This window comes from Dipodomys merriami, unplaced genomic scaffold (genome assembly GCF_024711535.1).
Source record: "Dipodomys merriami isolate MVZ:Mamm:240054 unplaced genomic scaffold, mDipMer1.0.p SCAF_345, whole genome shotgun sequence".
NCBI classification, from domain to species: domain Eukaryota; kingdom Metazoa; phylum Chordata; class Mammalia; order Rodentia; family Heteromyidae; genus Dipodomys; species Dipodomys merriami.
The window spans coordinates 1,076,082-1,100,962 of NW_027204993.1; the positions used below are offsets into that span (position 1 = coordinate 1,076,082).

General features: G+C 62.5%; 2 protein-coding genes across 3 annotated transcripts; one reads left to right on the forward strand and one right to left on the reverse strand.

Moving 5' to 3' along the window:
• Positions 1–2,324: 2,324 nt before the first annotated feature.
• On the reverse strand, positions 2,325–19,218 carry LOC138803659 (peroxisomal targeting signal 1 receptor-like). Of its 2 annotated transcripts, none has more exons than XM_069987720.1 (16): positions 19,134–19,218; positions 15,900–16,063; positions 14,997–15,032; positions 13,839–13,971; positions 13,322–13,453; positions 10,444–10,549; positions 10,239–10,329; positions 9,457–9,567; positions 9,149–9,244; positions 8,067–8,186; positions 6,305–6,448; positions 6,091–6,161; positions 5,172–5,375; positions 4,289–4,454; positions 3,378–3,535; positions 2,325–2,623 (listed from the first exon to the last, which is right to left on the reverse strand). In XM_069987720.1, the coding sequence occupies exons 2-16, from the start codon at positions 16,044–16,046 to the stop codon at positions 2,425–2,427; spliced, it is 1,914 nt and encodes a 637-aa protein (XP_069843821.1). In that variant the 5' UTR covers positions 16,047–16,063; positions 19,134–19,218; the 3' UTR covers positions 2,325–2,424. The 2 variants fall into 2 exon arrangements, with proteins under 2 accessions (XP_069843821.1, XP_069843820.1); XM_069987719.1 differs by lacking the exon at positions 19,134–19,218 and adding an exon at positions 16,220–16,304.
• A 2,516-nt stretch (positions 19,219–21,734) lies between these two features.
• LOC138803680 (cell surface glycoprotein 1-like) lies at positions 21,735–24,098 on the forward strand. Its single transcript, XM_069987742.1, has 2 exons — positions 21,735–21,745; positions 22,310–24,098. Exons 1-2 carry the CDS (start codon positions 21,735–21,737, stop codon positions 24,096–24,098), a joined length of 1,800 nt encoding a protein of 599 aa, XP_069843843.1.
• The last annotated feature ends 783 nt before the right edge of the window (positions 24,099–24,881 follow it).

Consider the following 24,881-nt stretch of genomic DNA (forward strand, 5'->3'; position numbering starts at 1 on the left):
TGTCTGTGTCTCTCTGTCTGTCTGTCTCTGTCTCTCTGTCTGTCTTGTCTGTCTGTCTGTCTGTGTCTGTCTGTCTCTGTCCGTCTCTGTCTGTCCGTCTGTGTCTGTCTGTCTGTGTGTCTGTCTCTCTGTCTGTGTCTGTCTGTGTGTCTGTCTCTCTGTCTGTGTCTGTCTGTCTGTCTGTGTGTGTCTCTCTCTCTGTCTGTGTCTGTCTGTCTCTCTGTGTCTGTCTGTCTGTCTCTGTCTCTCTGTCTGTCTCTCTGTGTCTGTCTCTCTGTCTGTCTGCCTGTGTCTGTCTGTCTCTCTATCTGTCTGCCTCTCTGTGTCTGTCTCTCTGTCTGTCTGTCTCTCTGTCTGTCTGTGTCTGTGTGTCTGTCTGTGTCTGTCTGTGTGTCTGTGTCTGTCTCTCTGTCTGTCTCTGTCTGTGTCTCTCTGTCTCTCTGTCTGTCTGTCTCTCTGTCTGTTTTGTCTGTCTGTGTCTCTCTGTCTGTCTCTGTCTGTCTGTGTCTGTCTGTGTGTCTGTCTCTGTCTGTCTGTCTCTCTGTGTCTGTCTGTCTCTCTGTCTGTCTCTCTGTGTCTGTCTGTCTCTCTGTGTCTGTCTGTCTCTCTGTCTGTCTGTCTGTGTCTGTCTGTCTGTGTGTCTGTCTGTGTGTCTGTCTGTCTGTGTCTGTCTGTGTCTGTCTGTCTGTGTCTGTCTGTCTGTCTCTGTCTGTCCGTCTCTGTCCGTCTGTGTCTGTCTCTGTCTGTCTGTGTCTGTCTCTGTCTGTCTGTGTCTCTCTGTCTGTCTGTGTCTCTGTCTGTCTGTGTGTCTGTCTGTGTGTCTGTCTCTCTGTGTCTGTCTGTCTGTGTCTCTCTGTCTGTGTCTGTCTGTGTGTCTGTCTGTCTCTCTGTCTCTCTGTCTCTCTGTCTCTCTGTCTGTCTGTCTCTCTCTCTCACACCCATGCATCTCCCGTTTGCATCTCCCAGAGTTCATGCGAATATGACTCCGCGGCCTCAGAGGCCTGTGGACGCGCAGCTGGGAGGCGCGGGGCCCGAGCTCCGGCCCGGGACGCCTCCCGCAGACGCCACGCCCCCCACGGGGAGCCGCCCCGACTCACGCGGGAAGACGGGGAGAGGCCGGGAGGCCCACTTGATGACCATTCTTGTCGGTGGCGGGGCTCGTCACCCTGGCGCTCCGCCCCGCGAGCCTCGGCGCCGCGTCCGGTTCTCGGGGGGCTCCTGGGGATCAGCGTCTCCCGGCCTTTGCTGCCCGGGCCGGCCTCGACCCGCGATCCTCCCACCTCGGCCTCCCGCGCGGCCGCCCCCCGGGGCCCCCCCGGGGCCTCGCTCTGGGGTGCGTGGGAAGGGGGCGCGCGGGGGAGGCCGCCACGCTCGCTCGGACGCGGACCCGCGATGGCGCCCGCGGCACACCTCCACAAAAACCCACTGCGGACGGCCCCGGCGGCCCCGGCGGCTCAAAGCAGCCCCGGCAGGAAACTCCGCGAGGCTGCGACCCCGATGAGCGCGCGCGCCAGCCCGGAGTCGGAAAGGCCCAGGACTGGTTCCAGAGGAGGAAAGAGGAGGAGGGGGGGAGGGGAGCAAGGAGGGAAGGAGGGGGGAGGGGGAGAGGAGGGGGGAGGGAGGGGGAGAGGAGGGGGGAGGGGGGAGGGAGGTTCGTTCCAGCTCCTGGAAGCGGCCGCGCTCAGGACGCAGGGCCGGCGCCCACACGCACGCGCGGATGGACGCGCAGGCGCACACGCGTCCTTCTAACCCCCGCCTCCCAGCGGGGCTAGTGCGCGCCACGCCTCCGCCCACGCTCGCTGCGCATGCGCGCCGTCCATCTGAACGTGAACTCCGGCGCCACCCAAGCGAGGCCGGAAAGCCCGCGAGACCCCGATCTCCCGTGGAACCGGCTCGCCGGGACCCGGGCTCAAGCCCCACGACCGACAAGAGCACGCGCAGTTCGCACTTTTATTTCGGTCATTTGCACACGTTCATGTAGAGAAAAATAAACTCCCGGCGGCGCGGGCCGCGGCCTTCGGAGTCCGTGATCGCGGGCGGCGGAGTCCAGGCCGGCCGGAACCTTCTAGAAGCTCCTTCGGCCTGCGGGGCCGTGCGGGTCGGAGACACTTCCACCGCCCTCCGGGCGGCCGTGGCCGGGCCCGGGGACACCGCTTAGCCCCGGCCGGGCGCGTTCCCAGCAGCCCGGGGAACCCGCAGGGGCCCCGACATCCCGGCCCGGCCCCGGCGTCTCCTTCCTGACAGCGGTGGGGCGCAGGGCGGGCGCACGCCACGCGGCCGGCCGCGCCCCCCGAAGTCCCAGAGCAGCACCGAGGGCGGGCGAGCGGCGGCCACCGCGATCGGGGCCCGGGCGGGTCAGTGCGGCCACCGCGATCGGGGCCCGGGACCCCGGCGGGCGGCCTCCCGCGATCGGGGCCGGGCGGGTCAGTGCGGCAGGCCGAACATGTCCAGCAGCGCGGGCAGGTCGCGCGCGTCCGCGGCGCCGTAGGCCTCGCTGCGGCCCAGCATGGACAGCGCCAGGCGCAGCGTGCTCCAGATGTTCTCCGACATGGCGCCCGCGCCGCGCGCCGCGCCCGGCCGGCTCTGCAGGCTCAGCGCCTCCAGGAAGTGCTCCACCGCCTCCCTGCGGGGGCCGCGGTCAGGGGGGGGGGCCGTCCCAGACCCCCACGCCCGGGGCCCCCCCCGCCCCAGACCCCCCACGCCCCAGACCCCCACGCCCGGGCCCCCCCCGCCCCAGACCCCCCCCCGCCCCAGACCCCCACGCCCGGGGCCCCCCGCCCCAGACCCCCACGCCCCGCCCCAGACCCCCACGCCCGGGGCCCCCCCCGCCCCGCCCCAGACCCCCACGCCCGGGGCCCCCCCCGCCCCAGACCCCCACGCCCCGCCCCAGACCCCCACGCCCGGGGCCCCCCCCGCCCCGCCCCAGACCCCCACGCCGGGGCCCCCCCCCCGCCCTAGACCCCCCCGCCCCGGGCCCCGCCCAGACCCCCACGCCCAGGGCCCCCCCCCGCCCCAGACCCCCACGCCCGGGGCCCCCCGCCCCAGACCCCCACGCCCGGGGCCCCCCCCGCCCCGTCCCAGACCCCCACGCCCGGGGGCCCCGTCCCAGACCCCCACGCCCGGGGCCCCCCCCGCCCCAGACCCCCACGCCCCGGGCCCCGTCCCAGACCCCCAGGCCCCGCCCCGCCCCAGACCCCCACGCCCGGGGCCCCCCCGCCCCGCCCCAGACCCCCACGCCCGGGGCCCCCCCCCAGCCCCAGACCCCCCCGCCCCGGGCCCCCCCCCCCGCCCCAGGCCCCGCCCCAGACCCCCACGCCCCGGCCCCCCCCCCCGCCCCAGACCCCCACGCCCGGGGCCCCCCCGCCCCGCCCGCTCACCGGTGCGCCCCGAGGTTGATGCAGCTGATGCCCAGGTTGTAGCGCGAGCGCACGTAGCCCGGCTGCAGCTCGAGCGCGCGGCGGTACGCGGCCACCGCCTCCTCGCTCTGGTTCCCGTTGGCCAGCGTGGCGCCCAGCTTGTTCCACAGCAGGTAGTCCTGGGGGGGAGGGGGGCTGGGGGCGCCGACCACGGGGGAGGGGGACTGGGGGCGCCGACCACGGGGGAGGGGGCTGGGGGCGCTGATCACGGGGGAGGGGGGCTGGGGGCGCTGATCACGGGGGGGGCTGGGGGCGCTGATCACGGGGGAGGGGGGCTGGGGGCGCTGATCACGGGGGGGGCTGGGGGCGCCGACCACGGGGGAGGGGGGCTGGGGGCGCCGACCACGGGGGAGGGGGGCTGGGGGCGCTGATCACGGGGGGGGCTGGGGGCGCTGATCACGGGGGAGGGGGGCTGGGGGTGCTGATCACGGGGGGGGGCTGGGGGCGCCGACCACGGGGGAGGGGGGCTGGGGGCGCTGATCACGGGGGGGGGCTGGGGGCGCCGACCACGGGGGGGGCTGGGGGCGCCGACCACGGGGGGGGCTGGGGGCGCCGACCACGGGGGGGGCTGGGGGCGCCGACCACGGGGGGGGGGCTGGGGGCGCTGATCACGGCGGAGGGGGCTGGGGGCGCTGATCACGGCGGAGGGGGCTGGGGGCGCTGATCACGGGGGAGGAGGGCTGGGGGCGCTGATCACGGGGGAGGGGGGCTGGGGGCGCTGATCACGGGGGAGGGGGGCTGGGGGCGCTGATCACGGGGGAGGGGGCTGGGGGCGCTGATCACGGGGGAGGGGGACTGGGGGCGCTGATCACGGGGGGGGGGGCTGGGGGCGCTGATCACGGGGGGGGGGGGGAGACGGGGCTGGGACTCACGTCCGGGCGCACGCCCAGCGCGGCCGTGAAGCAGTCCACCGCCTTGTCGTAGTCGCCGCTGAGGTTGAAGAGCACGCCCAGGCCGCACTGCACGTCGGGGTCGATGGCGGCCGGGTCCTGGCGCACGGCGGCCAGGAACAGCTCCTTCACCTCCGTGAACAGCGAGCTGCGGGGAGCCGGGAACCACCGGGCGGAGCGGGCGGTGAGCGCGCCGGGGCGGGCTCGGGCTGTGGCGGCCCCGCCCCCGCGCCCCACGGCCCCGCCCCCGCGCCCCACGGCCCCGCCCCGCCCCACGGCCCCGCCCCCGCGCCCCACGGCCCCGCCCCGCCCCACGGCCCCGCCCCCGCGCCCCACGGCCCCGCCCCGCCCCACGGCCCCGCCCCGCCCGCACTCGGACAACAGGGAGCCCACCCTGGCCCCGCCCACAGCCCCGCCCCCGCGCCCCACGGCCCCGCCCCACCCGCACTCGGACAACAGGGAGCCCACCCTGGCCCCGCCCACACCCACTGGGATAGCGGCGAGCCCCGCCCCACCGACCCCAGCCTCAACCTGCACTCAAACAGCCCCGCCCCCAACCCGCACTCACTGGGACAGCAGCGAGCCCACGCAGGCCCCGCCCCCGATCCAGGCCCCGCCCCCGGCGCCCCGGCCCCGCCCCTGGCCGCACTCACTCGGACAGCAGCAAGCCCAGGGGCGCCGGCCCCACCCCCGATCCCGGCCCCGCCTCCGATCCTGGCCCCGCCCCCGGCGCCCCGCCCCCCGGCCCCACCCCCGATCCAGGCCCCACCCCCGATCCCGGCCCCCCGGCCCCGCCCCCGATCCCGGCCCCACCCCCGATCCAGGCCCCGCCCCCGGCCCCGGCCCCGCCCCCGGCCGCACTCACTCGGACAGCAGCGAGCCCACGGGGCGTCGGGCCTGGGCCGGGCCCGCGGCGCCCGCGCCCTCGGGCAGCAGGTGCGCGTAGGCCGGGTGGTGGCGCAGCCAGTCCCGCAGCGCCTCGCACGCCTGCCGCGGCAGGGACTCGTTGGTGAAGCTCACGGCCAGCGCCATCAGCGCCGTGCGGTTGTCGGGCTGCAGCTCCAGGCACCTGTGCGGGGCGGGGGTCGCGTAGGCCAGGGGCACAGGGGGGGCGCGTGGGCCTGGGGCGGGGGGGGGGCGGGGGCCTGGGGCGGGGGGGGGGCGGGGGCCTGGGGCACAGGGGGGGCGCGTGGGCCTGGGGCACAGGGGGGGCGCGTGGGCCTGGGGCGGGGGGGGGGGCGGGGGCCTGGGGCACAGGGGGGGCGCGTGGGCCTGGGGCGGGGGGGGGCGGGGGCCTGGGGCACAGGGGGGGCGCGTGGGCCTGGGGCGGGGGGGGGGGCGGGGGCCTGGGGCGGGGGGGGGGGCGGGGGCCTGGGGCACAGGGGGGGCGCGTGGGCCTGGGGCACAGGGGGGGCGCGTGGGCCTGGGGCGGGGGGGGGGGCGGGGGCCTGGGGCGCGTGGGCCTGGGGCACAGGGGGGGCCTGGGGCACAGGGGGGGCACGGGGGCCTGGGGCACAGGGGGGGCCTGGGGCACAGGGGGGGCACGGGGGCCTGGGGCACAGGGGGGGCACGGGGGCCTGGGGCACAGGGGGGGCACGGGGGCCTGGGGCGGGGGGGGGGCGGGGGCCTGGGGCACAGGGGGGCACGGGGGCCTGGGGCGGGGGTGTCCCCGCGCCCCGATCGCCCCGCCCGGCCCGAGGCAGGGTGCGGTGAGGACGCCAGGCCGCGGGGGGGGGGGCGGGAGGGGCAGTGCAGGGCGTCCGTCCCGGGGACCCCCCCCCCACCTGCGCAGCGCGCTGATGGCCAGCAGCTCCTGCTCGTTCTCCGCCTGCGTGGTGCCCAGGTACTGCCAGGCCTGCGGGAGGGGGCGGGTGAGGGGGTGAGGGGCCGCCCGCAGGCCCGCCCTCCCCTCGCTGTCCTCCCCCCATCCTCCCCCTCTCCCTTCTCCCCCCTCCCCGTCCTCCCCCTCCCCCCGTCCCCCCTCCCATCCTCCCGCACCTCGGCGTGCTCCGGGTCCTGCTGCACGGCCGCCTCGAAGAGCAGCGCGGCGTTGGGCAGGTCGCCATCGCGCAGCCGCCGCAGCCCCTCCTCGAAGGCCCCGGGGTGCTCGCGCAGCGGGTTCTCCTCCTCGAACTCGTACCCCTGTGGAGGCCGGGCAGGGAGGCCCGCTCAGGGAGGCCGGGCGAGGGGGGCGAGGCTGGGCCTGGAGGCCCGCTCAGGGAGGCCGGGCGAGGGGGGCGAGGCCGGGCAGGGAGGCCCGCTCAGGGAGGCCGGGCGAGGGGGGCGAGGCCGGGCAGGGAGGCCCGCTCAGGGAGGCCGGGCGAGGGGGGCGAGGCTGGGCCTGGAGGCCTGCTCAGGGAGGCCGGGCGAGGGGGGCGAGGCTGGGCAGGGAGGCCCGCTCAGGGAGGCCGGGCAAGGGGGGCGAGGCTGGGCCTGGAGGCCCGCTCAGGGAGGCCGGGCGAGGGGGGCGAGGCTGGGCAGGGAGGCCCGCTCAGGGAGGCCGGGCCGGGGGAAGCCCGTCAGGTGTTGGGGGAGGAAATGGGGGAGGAGGCCCGCTCAGAGAGGCCCGGCCCAGCCAAGGGGAGGCTGGAGAGGCCGACTCAGAAAGGCTGGGACACAGGCTGCCATGGAGATGGTCTTGGCAGAAAGCCAGTTCAATGGCCTGGCTCAGGCCCTGACGAACGCCAAAACAGAGCTCCAGGAGCTGCCCTGGAGGCCCTGGACGGGTGGCATGTGTGCACGTGTGCATGTGTGCACGTTTGCACGTGTGCATGTGTGCATGCACCAAGTCATTGGTGCCCGGATTCTTGCTCAGCTGGGGCCCATTGTCACTGGAATTCCCGCCACATCTACAAACCCTGATCTGAACCGGAAACGAGGCCCAGACACCAGCGCCTCCCGTCCACAGTTTCTTGTGTGGGCCCCGGGGCTGGACATTGCCTATAGCTTTTTCTCCCAAGGCCAGCGCTCTACCCCTTGAGCCACAGCTCCATGTCTGGCTTTTTGGTGGTTCACGGGAGATAAAGAGTCTCACAGGTTTTCCTGCCCGGGCTGAGTTCAAACTGCCATCCTCAGATCTCAGCCTTCTGAGTAGCTGGGATTACAGGCGTGAGCACTGACACTCAGTGTATGTGTTCTTAACGCACTACACACACAAACCCCCTGTACTGCAGTTACGCAGCAAACCATTATGATGTGACAGAAGTCATCTTATTAACCGTCCCTCTCCAAAGAAAGCATGTGCTCCATTCACCGTCAAAGCAGAGAGAGCCAAAGGAGGAGGCAGACTTTTCTTTCAAAAAAACCCCAAACCCACCTTTGGCTCCCACCTGTCATCCTAGCTCTCAGGAGGCTGAGATCTGAGGATCAGGGTTCAAAGCCAGCCCGGGCAGGAAAGTCCATGAGACTCTGATCTCCAATGAACCACTCAGAAAACCAGAAGTGGCGCTGTGGCTCAAGTGGTAGGGCGCCCGCCTGGAGCTGAAGAGCTGAGGAACAGCGCCCAGGCCCTGAGTTCAAGCCCCACGACTGACCAAAAAAAAAAAAAAAAAAAAAGAATTCAAATTCAGGCCAGGCATGGTGGGGCACACCTGTAATCCCAGCCGCTCAAGGAGAATCACTGAAGCCAGCAGGAAAGTCCAGGCGACTATAATTCAGCACCAAAAGGCCCCAAGTAGAGCTGGGGCTCCAGTGGAAAATCAAAGCTCAGGTCCTGAGTTCAAGCCCCAGGACTGGCTCAGGGAGGAAATGGCGCTCCTACCTTGTCGTAGGACGCGGCCGTGAGGTCGTCGTAGTCCGTGAGCCAGGGGTGGGACTCGGCCTCGCGCTTGCTCATCTCCTCAAGCTCGGCCTGCAGCTTGTCCCAGAAATCCACATCCGACTGCAAGGAAGGGAGGCAGAGAGCGGAGGTTCTGCAGGCCGAGGCCCCGCGGCCCGGCCAAGCCCACGGCGGCCGGCGGCGGACGCGCCCCGTGCGCCATCTACCGACGGCCGGGGGAAGAGCACGCGCCGTGCGTGCACCGCGGAATATTACTCAGTCGGAAAAAAGGAAGCGAGTGTAGAAAGGCTCAGGGACAGCGCCCAGGCCCCGAGTGCAAGCCCCAGGACCAGAGGGAGAAAAGAAAATTAACTCTTCTGAAGATGGTTTGCAAATAAGGAAGTAAGATGGGAGGAAATAAGTGCAGAAAAAAATGAATCTGCTCAAAGTACATTATAGGCATGTATAGAAATATCAGGGTGAGCCGGGCGCGGTGGCTCCCGCCTGCCATCCCAGCTACTCGGGAGGCTGAGAGTGGAGGATCGCGGTTCAAAGCCAGCCCAGGCAGGAAAGTCCCTGAGGCTCTGATCTCCAATGAACCAGCAGAACACACACACAAGCTTAAAAAAACAACCCAATGCCGCCGCCCCCCACTCCAGCTCTTCAATCGGTTCAGGAAAGAAAGGAAACGCGATTTCCCACATTCCCATTTGGTCACTTAAGAACTCTGGGAATACACTGTGTTTGTTGCTGGTTCTTTTTAGGCTGGTCCTGGGGCTTGAACTCAGGGCCTGGGCACTGTCCCTGAGCTTTTTGTTCAAGGCTGGCGCTCCACCACTTGAGCCACAGCGCCACTCCTGGCTTTTTTTCTGGAGTCTCATGGACTTTCCTGCCCAGGCTGGCTTTGACCTGGGATCCTCACGCCTCAGCCTCCTGAGTAGCTGGGATTACAGAGGGGAGCTGCAGTACCCTGCCCAGGGCCTGTGCGACTCTGGCCCCTGGCTCGGCGGGTGGATGGAGCTGGGGGCATCTGCTCTGACCCGAGCGGGGACTACAGGAGGCCGCACCTGCACGGGGACTCTCACCTCTATGGCGGACTTGGCTTGCTCAAACTCCCTGTCTAGAGTTGCCGCGGCTTTCGCTGGCCTGGTGAACTGGTCGACCCACGCGTCAGAGGTGGCCTGCAACAGGAAGAGCAGTAAGTGCCACCTGTGACTCCTCACCCCACTGCCCACGCTTCCAGAACCTTCTCCAGGGCAAAGCAGCCTCCGCTCAGGACCTGAGCCTCCCGCACAAACTCCCCTCTCCCCGGCTGGAGACCAAGGCAGCCAGGCCCTGGGGACTCCAGCTAGCTCAGAAGTGGGACTGGCAGACACCACAGCCATGATCCTACCTGCTGCTGCATAAACTCGGCCGCCCACTGCTCGGCCTGCACGCGGCCGGACCCCGCCACCGACTCCAGGGCCACCTGGCCTTCGCCGATCTGCCGCACGAACTTCAGGAACTGGAGCACGGAGACACAGATGGACACCGCGTGGCGCGGGCCCGCTGCCCAGCCCCCGGGCGCCCGGCGCCCGTCCCTGACCTCCTGGCACCTGCTCACCCGGCCCACAGCGCCACGGGCCCGAGCGGATGCTCCCCGTCAGCCTAGCTTCTCGCGAGGCTGGGAGCTGAGGATCCTGATTGGAGGCCCGCGGGAATGGAAAAGGCTGAGCGGCTCTTGGCAACAATGAAGCCGTGAAACAAAAAACCCCAAAGCTGTGGCTCCAAAAAGCCAAGTGGGAAGGCTTTGAGGCTTAATGCCAGAATGCACGCACGCATGCACGCACACGCACGCACGCACACTAAAGTGCAGAGAACCAAAATGAAAGGATTTCAGCCTCTAAAGATTTGAGAGAGTAAGCCGGGCGCTGGCGCTCCCGCCTGCCATCCCAGCGACTCAGGAGGCTGAGATCTGAGGATCGCGGTTCAAAGCCAGCCGGGGCAGGAAAGGCCCTGGGTCTCTGATCTCCAAGGAACCACCAGAAAACCAGACGTGGCGCTGTGGCTCAAGGGGTAGAGCGCCCGCCTTGAGATGATTAGCTGAGGGACAGCGCCCAGGCCCCGAGTTCAAGGCCCAGGACCGCCCCCCCCACCATGGATCTCAGGGCAGCGCGGGCCGCAGCGGGGGCTCACCTGGGAGTTGGCCAGCTTGGGGTCGTCCACTTTGCCCACGAAGTCGCTGGCCGCCGTCTGCAGGTCGTCCTCGGGGCGGTACTCGTCATACCTGGGGAGGAAGGGGGGCGTCTGGGGCAGCCCTGCGGCCCGGCCCACGGGGCCCTGCGGGAGCGTCCGGCCATGGCGCCCCGCGCCCAGCAGGTGGCAGCCGCGAGGCCCTTACCAGCGATCGGAGGCGGCCGAGCCCTCGGGCTCCCCCAGCCACAGCTTCTCCTCCGACTGCTGGAGGTACTCCTCGGCCCAGCGGGCGGGGGAGGCGGACAGGGGGTCTGCAAGGAGATGGGGGGGCTCAGTCAGGGAGCATGCGCTAACACGGCCCCCGCAGACAAACCCTGCCCCGCCGGCCTCCTGAGCTGCAGTGAACCTCTGGGATTACAGGCGAGCCCCACCACGCCCGGCCATGTGTCACAAATGAGGTCCTGGAAGAGGCCACAGCCTGCAGTGTCTAAAATGGCCTCAGCGGGTGGCAAAGGGCACTAAGCTCTTGTCTCAACCTCTAGGACTTTGTCCTACTTGGCTGGAACAACAACAAAAAAGCTGTGAGACAGAAGAAGGTTCTGGAAGCCTAAGTAAACACAAGGAGGCCGGAGCTTGCTCAGCGTTCCTTCCCCTGCTCTGTGTCCCAGGGTTCACAAACACCACCATCCGTCCTGACTCCCCAGTTAAACAGCTGACGGCCACGGCCCTCAGCTGAGACTTGACCACATTTCAATACCGATCTCAAAATCAACACAACAAAAACAAAACCAGAGCAGGTCCTGCGTCTGTGGCTCCCGCCTGCCATCCCAGCGACTCAGGAGGCTGCAATGTGAGGACTGCGGTTCAAAGCCAGCCGGAGCAGTAACTCCATGAGACTTTCTATCTCCAATGAGCCAGCAAAAAGCTGGAAGTGGCGCTGTGGCTCAAGTGGTAGAGCGCCAGCCTTGAGCTGAGGGACAGCGCCCAGGCCCCGAGTTCAACCAAAAAAAAAAAGAATCTAGAGCAGGGTGCTGGTGCTCACGCCTGTAATCCCAGCAAAGTCCCTGAGACTCTTAGCTCCAGTGTTTTTGTTTTTGTTTTTAAAGCCAGATTCATTAAATTAAAAACCAGAAGTGGTACAGTGGCTCAAGTGATCAGAGCATTAGTCTTGAGCAAAAAATAGCTCAGGGACAGCACCCAGGCCCTGAGTTCAAACCCAGGACCAGCATTTAAAAAAAAAAAGTAGAAGACAAGTACAATGAACTTGCAAACACATTTTTCGCCTCTGGATTAAGGACGATTTCACTCGCACTAAGCAATAAAGATCTCTCGGTCTTAGAGGAATACTTGTTAAGGAACGGCACCATCGGGTGTGTTGGTACATGCCTGTAATCCCGGATTTGAGAGGCAAAACTCAGGAGGCCCAAAGTTTGAGGCCAGCCTAGTTTAAAAACTTAGCAAGACCTTATCTCAGCGAGCAGGTGCATGTGGTAGCGTGCACCTGTAATCCCTGCTACCCGGGGAGGAGACGAGGATTGAGGCTCGAAGCCAGACCTAGGCAAAAACTTCCAGACCCCACTGGAAAAATAACTCAAGTTTTAAGAAGGCCGGAAGAAGCTGGGCAGGTGGCTCAGTGGTAGAGCGCTCGCCTGGCATGCATGAAGCCCTGGGTTCGATTCCTCAGTCCCACAGACACAGAAAAAGCCAGGAGTGGCGCTGTGGCTCAAGTGGTAGAGCACCAGCCTTGAGCAGAAGCAGCTCAGGGACAGCACCCAGGCCCTGAGTTCAAGTCCCAGGACTGGCAAAAAAAGGGCTGGAAGAGTGGTTCAAGTGGTAGAGCACCTGCCTAGAAAATGTGAGGCTGTGAGTTCAAACCCAAGTACTCCCCCCCTCAGCCCCCCAAAAGAGCATGGAGCCCAGCAAAGCAGGCGTGAGACGGCATAGTAATCTGTGTGTATTGAGTGCCTGGGCCAGTGTTGGAAACCTCCAGCTGCAATCCGTTTATCCTGGGCCATTTTATCACTGCAGGGATGACGGGTCACACGACATCGCGGGTGCAGTGTAACCCCAAAATGCATCACCACCAGCATCGTATAAGTTTTGTTTGTCAGTCGTGGGGCTTGAACTCAGGGCCTGGGCGCTGTCCCTCAGCTCTTCACCTCAAGGCTGGCGCTCTACCACTTGAGCCACAGCTCCATCTCTGGCTTTTTTTTGGTGGTTTATTGGAAATAAGAGCCTCAAGAACCTTCCTGCCCGGGCTGGCTTGGAACTGCGATCCTCAGCTCTCAACCTTCTGAGTAGCTGGGATTACAGGAGTGAGCTACAGTACCCGACTGAAATGAATGAGATTTTTCACCCCGTAGCATTTATGAAAGGTGGGGTGGGGGTTGTCAGGTGGGGGGGGGTCCTTGAGAATAAAAACAGGAAGAGACAAATGGGGGGGGGTCCTAGAATCAGCTCAGAGAAACTGAGGAATGGAGACCCTGGGACCTTGCCAGCGTTTGGAATGAGCGTTCTTAAGCCAGTTGTGCAATTTGTATCTCTTGTTCCTCGGGATTTCTTACAGTGGACCAAAGACAAACAATGCTTCTCCTTGTGACAAGCAGAATGACTGCTGAGGACAGACCCTCCCGCCCCCATCCCAGCCAGACAAGCTCAGGGAAGAGAAGAACCAAGGCTGAGAGCCACCCAGAGAGGACAGTGGCTACGTACGGTAGCTCACGCCTGTAATCCCAGCGACTCAAGAAAGAGGTTGAAATCGAAGGATCACGGTTCAAAGCCAGCCTGGGGCAGGAAAAATCTATGAGACTCTTGTGTCCAATGAACCAGCCAAAAAAAAAAAAAAAAGCCAGAAGTGGAGCTGGGCCTCAAATGGCAGAGCGCCAGCCTCGAGGGAAAAAGCTCAGGGGTCAGCATCCAGGCCCCGAGTTCAAGCCCCAGGATTGGCACCAAAACAAAACTCAGAAATCAAGGAGCCGGAAATGTCTTTAGCAGGTAATATCACCTCCATCCTAAGAGCCAGGAAAACAGCAGGAGCATTGGCTTCTCCCAAGAAGCGCGGGCGAGCGCCGGCCCGCACTCACCTGATCCCTCGTTGGTGAATTCTTGAGACCAGTCAGACTCGTTATAATCTTGACTCACATCCACAGCATCGCCAGCAGCGAGAAACTCCTGGGCCCAATTTTCAGACAAGGCTAAATCAGCCACTCCGGGAGCTTTTTAAAAAAGACAGACAGAGAGGGAGGACTAAGCCAGAAGAAAGTCAATTATGTGCCTAAGAAACACTAAGTGCCCACAAACACCTGCTTGACTGTCAGCCGGGCGTGGTAGCGCATGCCTGTAGTCCAGGCTACTCAGAAGACCGAGATCTGAGACACACAATCAAAGCTAGTCAGGACGCACAAGTCCAGGAGACTCGCATCTCCACTGAACCAGCAAAGAGCTGGCAGGGTAGGCGTGGCTCAAGAGAGCAGAGTATTAAGCCTTGAGCGGGAACAGCCCAGTCAGACTTCCAGGCCCCTGAGTTGAAACCCCAGGACTGGGGAACTAAGTAAATAAGTCCCTGGCTGGTCCGGGCATCCCGATGACCCTTGGACTCACCTCTCTGTGGAGCTTGGCGCAAACTGCACTGCTCCATTTCCTGCATCTCGGCCAACAGGTCGTCCATCTTGAAAGTCTGAGGGGCTCTAGACACGAGGGGGGCATTTTGGTCCTGTAGGAATTCAGCCACCAGCTGCCACGAGAGAGATGACATGAACCTTTGGGGTCAACGGGAACCGCCCTTCCCTACCCCCCAAAACCCCACAGGCTCCCCGAGTGAAGGTAGAACTGTCAGATCAAACCGAGGCAGGGAGAAAATAGTAGTAAGGTTCCAGGCACGGTAGCTCACTCCTGTAATCCCAGCTACTCAAGAAGCTGCGCTCTGAGGAACACAGTTCAAAGCCAAGCTGGGCAGGAAAGCCCAAAAGATTATCGCTGATTAGCCAGCTAAAACACTGGACCTGGGGCGTGGCTCAAGCGGTCGAGTGCCAATGTAAGGGAAAACACTAAGTTAAAAAGCACAAGGCTCTGAGTTCAAGTCCCAGGACTGGCACACAAAACAAAACAAAAAATCCCAAGAATGCTAGAAGGTGAATCTTACTTGGTATGAAGAGTCCAAAGATTGATATAGGGGCAAATCAAGTCTAAAGGTTAAAAAAACAAAACTCACAGAGAATAAGAGGAAATATTGGCCAGAGAAGCTACGCTTGGTGGTGCGCCCGCCTGTAATCGCAGCTCCTCAGAAAGCTGAGATCCAAGGATCAAGGTTCAAAGCCAGCCTGGGCAGGAAAAATCCATGAGCCACTCATCTCCAATAAACCACCAAAAAGCTGGAAGTGGAGCTGTGCCTCAAATGGTAGAGCGCCAGCCTTAAATTTAAAAAAAGGCTCAGGGACAGGGCCGAGGCCCTGAGTTCAAGTCCCAGAAATGAAAGGAAGAAAACAGGGCGTAAAGAGACCATGGTAGGCAGGGGCCAGTGGCTCCCGCCTGTCATCCCCGCTACTCAGGAGGCTGAGATCTGAGGATCGTGGTTCAAAGCCAGCCCCAGCAGGAAAGGCCGGGAGACTCTGATCTCCAAGGAACCACCAGAAAACCAGACGTGGCGCTGTGGCTCAAGGGTAGAGCGCCAGCCTTGAGCTGAAGAGCTGAGGGACAGCGCCCAGGCCCCGAGTTCAAACCCCACGACTGACAAAAAAGAGAGACAATGGTAATATTTACTTCATCTTCTGAGGCTGCTCCCAGGGGCTTGACGACCTAAGACAAAGAGAGAGATGCTTGATTGGACGTGGCGCTCACGCAAGCACAAGCGCGCGCACACGTCATCACGCTCTGAGCCAACTCTAGCTGGGCCTCAGGCAACCACAAGCCTGCCCTGACCCTCCGAGGCTCTGAAGATCCTCCCGCAGGGCTCCCTCCACGGCCCACACCCGGAATCCCTGATACTCAGGAGGCCGAGATCGGAGGCTCAGGTTTGAAGGCAGCCCAAGCAGGAAAGTCTGCAAGACATGCATCTCTGATGAGCCACCAAAAAGCCACCCGTGGGGCTGTGGCTCAGGTGGTAGAGCGCCAGCCCTGAGCTCAGGGACAGCGCCCAGGCCCCGAGTTCAAGCCCCAGGGCTGCCACTTCTACAGGCCTGGGTGCTCGGTGGTGACTGTGACACCCTCCCTCCCACAGTGCTGGGTGCTTGGTGGTGGCTGTGACCCCCCGTCCCGCGGTGCTGGGTGCTCGGTGGTGGCTGTGACCCCCCGTCCCGCGGTGCTGGGTGCTCGGTGCTGGGTGCTCGGTGGCGGCTGACTCCCCCCCCCGCGGTGCTGGGTGCTCGGTGCTGGGTGCTGGGTGCTCGGTGGCGGCTGACTCCCCCCCCCCGCGGTGCTGGGTGCTCGGTGCTGGGTGCTGGTGCTCGGTGGTGGCTGTGACTCCCCCCCCCGGTGCTGGTGCTCGGTGGTGGCTGTGACCCCCCGTCCCGCGGTGCTGGTGCTCGGTGGTGGCTGTGACTCCCCCCCCCGGTGCTGGTGCTCGGTGGTGGCTGTGATCCCCCGTCCCGCGGTGCTGGGTGCTGGGTGCTGGTGCTCGGTGGCGGCTGACTCCCCCCCCCCCCGGTGCTGGCGCCCGGTGCTCACCGTGTCGGGCGCGGGGCCCGCGGGCGGCCAGGGCGCGGGCCGCAGTCCGTCCTGGCGCAGGGCCTTGTCGTGGGTGAAGTGTCTGGCCAGCTGCATCAGCGGGTTGGCGGCCCCGCACTCGCCCTCCACCAGCTCCCGCATCGCCATGGTGACCGCAGCGGGCTCTGGGGGGACACGCGGGGTCGGGGTCGGACGCGGGGCGCGGGCGCGGCGGGCCGAGCGCGGCGGATCCCCCCGCACCCCCCGCACCCCCCCGCACCACCCCCCCGCGCCGCCCCGCGCCCCCCCCCCCCCCCCCCCCGCCCGGCCCCGGCGCTCACCGCGGCCGACGACCCGCCGACACCTGGGCGAGGGCGGGGCGGGGGCGGGGCCTGCGCCGCTGCGCGCGCCGCCGCGCTCGGGCGGAAGCTGTTGCCGGGGGCGGGGCCTCGCGTGACGGCCTGGGGGCGGGGCCTCGCGTGACGTCGCGGGGCGGGGCCGGGAGGCGTCCGGAGCCCGCCCGTCTTAAAGGAGAAGCGCCGCCGCGCCCGCCGCCCGTCTTAAAGGGGAAGCGCCGGCGCGCCGGGCGGGAGCGGCTCAGCGGTCAGGAAGGCGCCGCGGCCACCGCGTCCGGGCAAAGGGCGCTGCCCGGGGCGCCGGACCCGGGGCTCAGCCCTGTGTGGGGGACGCGAGGTCCCCGCTTCCTCCCGTAAACCCCTCTTCTGAGTCCAGGCAACGGGGGTCAAACGGCTCCCACGCGGGGTCGGGGGTCAGCTGTGCGGCCCGGCCCGGCTCCCGGGCGCTCCCCCCCCGTCTCCATGGAGACCGGAGCCCGCCCCCCCCCCCCCCGTCCTCAGCCCACAGACGTCAGGGGTCCCGGGCTCACTGGGGGGATGGAGAAAGGATCCTGTCCTGAAATCAGATTGCAGAGAAACCCCAAACCCTGCAGACGCAGGCTGTGACCCAGTATCACACACACAGACAGACAGACAGACACACAGACACATACATACATACAGACACAGACACAGACAGACACACACACAGACAGACAGACACATACATACAGACACAGACACAGACAGACAGACACACAGACAGACACAGACACATACAGACAGACAGACACAGACACACACACAGACACAGACAGACAGACACAGAGACTCAGACACACACAGACACACACACAGACACACACAGACACAGACAGACAGACACAGAGACTCAGACACACACAGACACAGACACAGACACACACAGACACAGACAGACATACACACAGACTCACACACACACAGACACACACAGAGACACAGACAGACATACACGCACACAGACAGACACAGACACACATATACAGACACACAGACACACACATACATACAGACACACAGACACACATACATACAGACACACAGACACATACATACAGACAGACACACAGACACACACACAGACAGACAGACACAGACACATACATACAGACAGACACACACACACACAGACACACACATACATACAGACAGACACACAGACACACACACAGACAGACAGACACAGACACATACATACAGACAGACACACACACACAGACACACACACACACAGACACACACACAGACAGACACACACAGACACACGCACGCACACAGACAGACATACACAGACTCACACAGACACAGACACACAGAGACACACACAACACTCAAACACTCATACAGACACACATGCACACAAACACACGCACACATACAGACACACACGCACACATACAGACACACATGCACACATACAGACACACATGCACACATACAGACACACATGCACACATACAGACACACATGCACACAGACAAACAGACACAGACATACAGACTCACACAGACACAGACACACTCATACACACACACACATGCACACACTCGTGCACAGACACACAAACGCACACAGACACACAGACACAGACACACGCACACAGACACACACACACGCACACAGACACACAGATACACACGCACGCGCGCACACACAGACACGCACACACACGCACGCACACACGTGCACACACAGACACGCACACACAGACACGCGCACACGCACACACGCACGCGCACACGGCCTTCCCGCCGGCCAGGAGTTGGCTAAGTGAGCAGCAGGGACTCTGCGCAGCCCCGCGCTCTGCTCCCGCACACGGCAGCCCGCGCCTCGCGCAGCCCCGCGCTCTGCTCCCGCTCACGGCAGCCCGCGCCTCGCGCAGCCCCGCGCTCTGCTCCCGCACACGGCAGCCCGCGCCTTGCCTCGCTGGCTCAGGCGCGCTCGCACTTGGCACGCTCCCGCCCTGCATCCCGGCCTTAGCACGCGGGCTGTGACCATCGCCTCCAACCAGACCCAGCGGAGGCCAGAACTCACCCTGGAACCTCAGGCCGGACACGGACCCACCGTGCAACGCGGGCTGCTGCGTCAGGGGGGACACCCCAACCACCGACCCGACACAGAAGCCCCCGCAGCCACCGACGCGGGCAGCGCTCACCGCCTGCCTGCTAGCCTGCTAAAGTTCTAAGTTCCAAATATTACCTGTGTATCTGTGTGTGTGTGTGTGTGTGTGTGAGAGACAGACAGACAGACAGACAGACAGACAGACAGACAGACAGACAGACAGACAGGCAGAATGATGGGATTGAACTCAGGGCCCGGGCGCTGTCCCTGAGCGTTGTCATTCCAGGCTGGTGCTCTACCGCTTGAGCCGCAGCTCCACTTCTGGCTCTTTGCTGATTCACCGAAGTTATAAGAGTCTCCTGGACTTTTGTAACCCAGGCTGGCTTTGAACCTTTGCTCTTCAGATCTCAGGCTCCTAGGGAGTTACCAGCTCCTGGCTTGACTCGAGTTGAGCCATTTTAAAAGGTAAAACCAAAAACCAAGTGGCTCTGTGGCTCAAAATGGTAGAGCGGTAACCTTGAGCAAAATTGCTCAACGGCACTGGGCGCTGGTGGCTCCCGCCTGTCATCCCAGCCACTCAGGAGGCTGAGATCGGAGGATCAGGGTTCAAAGCCAGCCTGGGCAGGAAAGGCCCTGAAACTTTTATCCCCAATTAACTACAAGGTGGTGGAGGCTTGGCTCAGGTGGTAGAGCGCCAGCCTTGAGCTGAAGAGCTGAGGGACAGCGCCCAGGCCCTGAGTTCAAGCCCCAGAAAAGCACCAAAGTTAAAGGAATTGTGGAGGGGGGGAGCAGGTACACCCCTCTACCCATGCCTCACCGATTCTGGAGATTGATCCCTTTTGGTTCTCTTCCTGGGAATCAGGCTAACATTGATATTTGCTGATAGGAAAGCTAGATTATCAGCAGGACTGGCAGCTAAATGCTACCCGCCTCTTCCTCCCCTGGTTAGGGACTGTAGCTAAATTACAGAACCCAGACTCCTGCACCTCGAACAACTGGCCATGAGCTGCTAGAACTCCCAGGCCCAGAGGTTTTTGGTTCAAGGCCGGCGCTCTACCACTTGAGCCACAGCGCCACTTCCGGTTTTCTGGTGGTTCCTTGGAGATCAGAGTCTCCTGGACTTTTCCTGCCTGGGCTGGCTTTGAACTGTGATCCTCACATCTCAGCCTCCTGAGTAGCCGGGATTACAGGCGTGAGCCACCAGTGCCAGGCTTTTTCTTTTTTTTTAATTAAGAGAAAAAAAAATCCACTTCTGCTTGCTCTGACTGATTCTACTTGAACCAATTCCAAGTCCTCGGGCCATTCGTCACACTTACAAACTTGGTGGAAATTTCCATGCCTGTTTTAGACCACAGTCATTCATAGGCTTAATAGAGCTGATGATTTTTTTTTTTCTCATTCTAGCAATTTCTTGACAAGGAAGACCTAGATTTGTTACAGGGCAAATCGTTCTTATAACTGAAGCAACCGCGTGCAAATGTAATTTCTTGATTCATGTCTTCAATGTTATGATACTGATTTCCAGTTTTGAGAAGCGCCCTATTACTTTCCATTCAAAAATGATAGGTCGCCAGGTGGGCACTGGTGGCTTCCGCCTGTCATCCCAGCCACTCAGGAGGCTGAGATCTGAGGATCACGGTTCAAAGCCAGCCCAGGCAGCAAAGTCCATGAGACTCTGATCTCCAATAAGCCACCAGAAAACTGTAAGTGGTGCTGTGGCTGAAGTGGTAGAGCGCCAGCCTTGAGCTGAAGAGCTGAGGGACAGCACCCAGGCCCTGAGTTCAAGCCCCACGACTGACCCCCCCCCCAAAAAAATCATCAGTCTAAAATGACTTAAAGTTAAAAATGTGAAAATTAAATTCAGGGTTATCTTAAATTCATACATACTGTTAACTTATTTGGGACATGACAATATTGTGATTTAAAGCCAGGTGCTGGTGGCTCACACCTGTAATCCCAGCTACTCAGGAGGCCGAGATCTGAGGATCATGGTTCAAAGCCATCCCAGGCAGCAAAGTCCCTGAGACTCTGATCTCCAATGAACCAGCAAAAAGCTCAAAGCAGAAGTGTGGCTCAAGTGGTAGAGCACCAGTCTTGAGGGGAAAAGCTAGGGAAGAGCATTCAGGTCCTGGTAAGCCCTGGTATTGGCAAAAAAAAAAAAAAATGTGAGGCAAGTCACAAAATTGTGCTAGTCCTGGGTCTTGAACTCAGGGCCGGGGCACTGTCCCTGAGCTTTTCACCCAGGGCTAGTGCTCTAGCACTTGAGCCACAGCTCCACTTCTGGCTTTTTGGTGGTTCACTGGAGATCAGAGCTTCATGGACTTTACTGTCTGGGCCGGCCTTGAACCACAATCCTCAGATCTCAGCCTCCTGAAGAGCTGGGATGCCAGGGCACGAGCCTTCAGCGCCCGGATAACCTTTTATCTTTTTAAATGGAACAACTCAGGTGGTTTGTGATAGTGATGGAAAGCTGACGGATGCAGTCTTCCTCAGTCCTGGCTGACAACGGAACACCATTGCATGGGTGGCTTACACATGTGTGGATCACATTTGGTCTTGGTTTGTTTTCTGGGACTGAGGATTGGAACCCAGGGCTTCCCTGCTCGATGCTAATCAGTTTTGGAGGAAATGCAAATTTGAGGCACCAAGACAAGAGACAGATGTAGCAAGAACTGACAAGGGACCCTCTTCCTGGTGGGCAGGTAAACATATATAAATATATATTTATATATGCATATGCATAAATAAAAATATACCTATATATGTATACAATATATAATGCATAAATAAAATAGATGCACATATATACGTATATACACATAGGTGTATCTATATGTGCATATACATATATATGTATATATATGTATATGCACATATATGTGTACCTATATGTGTATATACATATGTGTGTGTGTGTGTGTGTGTGTGTGTGTGTGTGTGTGATTTTGGTTGTTTATCTTCCCCTACTCTCTCTTGGCAAGGAACAAGGAATAAAACACCTTGGGCAAGATTTCCACCCTCCTGACCTAACCCAGGTCACAGAGGCTCTGTGTCCTCCTGGAACCCGGCTTGGATTTCAACACATTCATGGGGGTGGAGGGGCAGAGAGCAAATGTCTTGCGCATGACAGTGACTCTTGCTTTGGTTTGGGTTTTGGTTGGCATTGCTAAGGACAGAGGCAAAGGGTTCTGGCTCATGCTGGACAAGTATTGGGCCACTAAACCACACTCCCACAACTTGTTTTTTCTTTTTAACTTGGCCAGGCTGTGGGGTTTGAACTCAGGGCCTCAAGCTTGCTAAACAGGCTCTGTACCAGCTGAGTCACTTGGCTGTCATTTGGTTTCCTTGGTTTTAAATCTGTTCACTTCAGCCTTCATGAACTTGAGCATCTCTGTTTAGGGGAATAAAGGAGTTTACAATGCTTAGGAGGTACAAACTTTAGTGTAGATATAGCTACATAGAGACATTGAGTGTGTGTGTGTGTGTGTGTGTGTGTGGTGATTTAGTTCACTTTCTATCTAAAACTTCCCAGGCACTGTGGCTCACGCCTGTAATCCCAGCTACTCAGGAGGCTGCCAGCTGAGGATCACAGCTCAAGGCTGTGACGCCCTCCTCCCCAACGAACCACTCAGAAAAAAGCCAGAAGTGGTGCTGTGGCTCAAGTGGTAGAGCACCAGCCTTGAGCCAGACAAAGTCAGAGGAAGCAGCCAGGGCCTCAGTTCCAGCCCAGGACGGGGGGGGGGGGGGGGGGGGGAGGAGAAAGAAAACGGAAGAAAGGAAGAGCAAAGGAACAGAAGGAAGAAGAGCTTCCTTTGGCTTCCAGTACGTGACCAGGCCAGACTCCTTTCTTTTGAGGCCTCCCGGGAAAGTGCAATGGCCACGAACTCGCAGCCATCAAAACTCCTCTCCTCTGGCTAGGAAGTCAAAGGAGGGAGCAGGGGGCGGAGCGAGACACCCACAATCCTCTTGGGGGACACAACGCCATGACCTCAGAGATTCTGTCATCACCTTTGATCACCTGTCACCTGCCAACCACCCGTCACCTGCCAATCACCCGTCACCTGTCAATCACCCATCACCTGCCAATCACCCTCCACCTGCCAACCACCCGTCACCTGCCAACCACCCGTCACCTGTCAATCACCCGTCACCTGCCAACCACCCGTTACCTGCCAATCACCCTCCACCTGCCAATCACCCATCACCTGCCAATCACCCTCCACCTGCCAATCACCCTCCACCTGCCAATCACCCGTCACCTGCCAATCACCCTCCACCTGCCAATCACCCTCCACCTGCCAATCACCCATCACCTGCCAATCACCCTCCACCTGCCAATCACCCTCCACCTGCCAATCACCTGTCACCTGCCAATCACCCATCACCTGCCAATCACCCGTCACCTGCCAATCACCCGTCACCTGCCAATCACCCGTCACCTGCCAATCACCCGTCACCTGCCAATCACCCTCCACCTGCCAATCACCCTCCACCTGCCAATCACCCATCACCTCCCAATCACCCTCCACCTGCCAATCACCCATCACCTCCCAATCACCCTCCACCTGCCAATCACCCATCACCTGCCAATCACCCTCCACCTGCCAATCACCCTCCACCTGCCAATCACCCATCACCTCCCAATCACCCGTCACCTGCCAATCACCCGTCACCTGCCAATCGCCCTCCACCTGCCAATCACCCATCACCTGCCAATCACCCTCCACCTGCCAATCACCCTCCACCTGCCAATCACCCGTCACCTGCCAATCACCCTCCACCTGCCAATCACCCTCCACCTGCCAATCACCCGTCACCTGCCAATCACCCGTCACCTGCCAATCACCCTCCACCTGCCAACCACCCGTCACCTGCCAATCACCCTCCACCTGCCAATCACCCGTCACCTGCCAATCACCCGTCACCTGCCAACCACCCGTCACCTGCCAATCACCCGTCACCTGCCAATCACCCGTCACCTGCCAATCACCCGTCACCTGCCAATCACCCGTCACCTCCCAATCACCCTCCACCTGCCAATCACCCATCACCTGCCAATCACCCTCCACCTGCCAATCACCCTCCACCTGCCAATCACCCATCACCTCCCAATCACCCGTCACCTGCCAATCACCCGTCACCTGCCAATCACCCGTCACCTGCCAATCACCCATCACCTCCCAATCACCCTCCACCTGCCAACCACCCGTCACCTGCCAATCACCCTCCACCTGCCAACCACCCGTCACCTCCCAATCACCCTCCACCTGCCAATCACCCGTCACCTGCCAATCACCCGTCACCTGCCAATCACCCGTCACCTGCCAATCACCCGTCACCTGCCAATCGCCCTCCACCTGCCAATCACCCGTCACCTGCCAATCACCCTCCACCTGCCAATCACCCTCCACCTGCCAATCACCCGTCACCTGCCAATCACCCTCCACCTGCCAATCACCCGTCACCTGCCAATCACCCGTCACCTGCCAATCACCCTCCACCTGCCAACCACCCGTCACCTGCCAATCACCCGTCACCTGCCAATCACCCGTCACCTGCCAATCACCCGTCACCTGCCAGTCAACCACGCCCCCTGGAGAACACGTCCTGCCCGCAGCGCTGCGGGCCCAGTGGCGTGTCGGGGTCCTCCCGGCGCCCCTGGGCCGCCCCCGGAACTCACCCCTGCGCCCCACAGGGCTCCGTGGGCGCCCGCGTGGTTCCTGTCTTGTCTGCTGTCCGGGCCGGCAGGCGCCGCGAGGCCTCCCTCCTTCACGAGGGCTGAGGACGCGCTTGGCGGGAGGCCGCCGCCTTCTGGCAGCCCGGAAGTGGAAGACCGGAAGCGCAGCAAGGGGCCACGCCCCTCCCCCAGGCAACGTCCGCCATCCAGGCCACGCCCCTGAATGCCGTAACTTTCTCTCACTTAGGCCTCGCTCCAATGACGTGAGTTCCTCCAGCATAGACCACGCCCCCAAGCGTCAGCACTGCTCCCCTTAGGCCATGCCCCCAAACGACAGGCCTGCTCCGCCTTAGGCCACGCCCCAAAATGACAGGCCTGCTCCGCCTTAGGCCACGCCCCAAAATGGCGACTGCTTCGCCTTAGGCCACGCCCCAAATGACAGGACTGGTCCACCTTAGGCCACGCCCCCAAGCGACAGGACTTCTCCACTTTACGCCTTGGCTTCAGATGGTATAAGGGCTTCTCGCTTAGGCCACGCCCCCAATGACATACCTTCCCCCTGCTCTGGCCACGCCCCCAACCGACCTGAGGCCTTGCCTTCAGATAACATAAGGGCGTCTCGCTTAGGCCACGCCCCTGAGTGGCAAGGCGTAGTCCTCATTAGGCCACGCCCCCTGTGGCTTACGCCCCTGCTCTAGCCACGCCCCCAGTGCGGCCTCCCGCCAGGCCACGCCCCTCGGTGCCCGGGTGGTCCACCCAGTCCCGTTGGTTCCCGCCTGGCGGCCGATCCCGGGGTCCCTCCCTGCCAGTCTGACCTGCCTCCTCCTCCTCCCTCGCCCTCCCTGCCTCCCTCCCCCGCCATCTGCCCGTCCTGGGGCTTGAACTCGG

Excerpts from the sequence above, each read along its gene's own strand:
- LOC138803659 (XM_069987720.1), bottom strand. The coding sequence starts at position 16,046 with ATGGCGATGCGGGAGCTGGTGGAGGGCGAGTGCGGGGCCGCCAACCCG. Across the intron at positions 10,330-10,443 it reads TCGGCCGCCTCCGATCGCTG|GTATGACGAGTACCGCCCCG; the intron begins GTAAGGGCCTCG and ends CTTCCTCCCCAG. Across the intron at positions 5,376-6,090 it reads GCCATCAGCGCGCTGCGCAG|GTGCCTGGAGCTGCAGCCCG; the intron begins GTGGGGGGGGGG and ends CGCCCCGCACAG.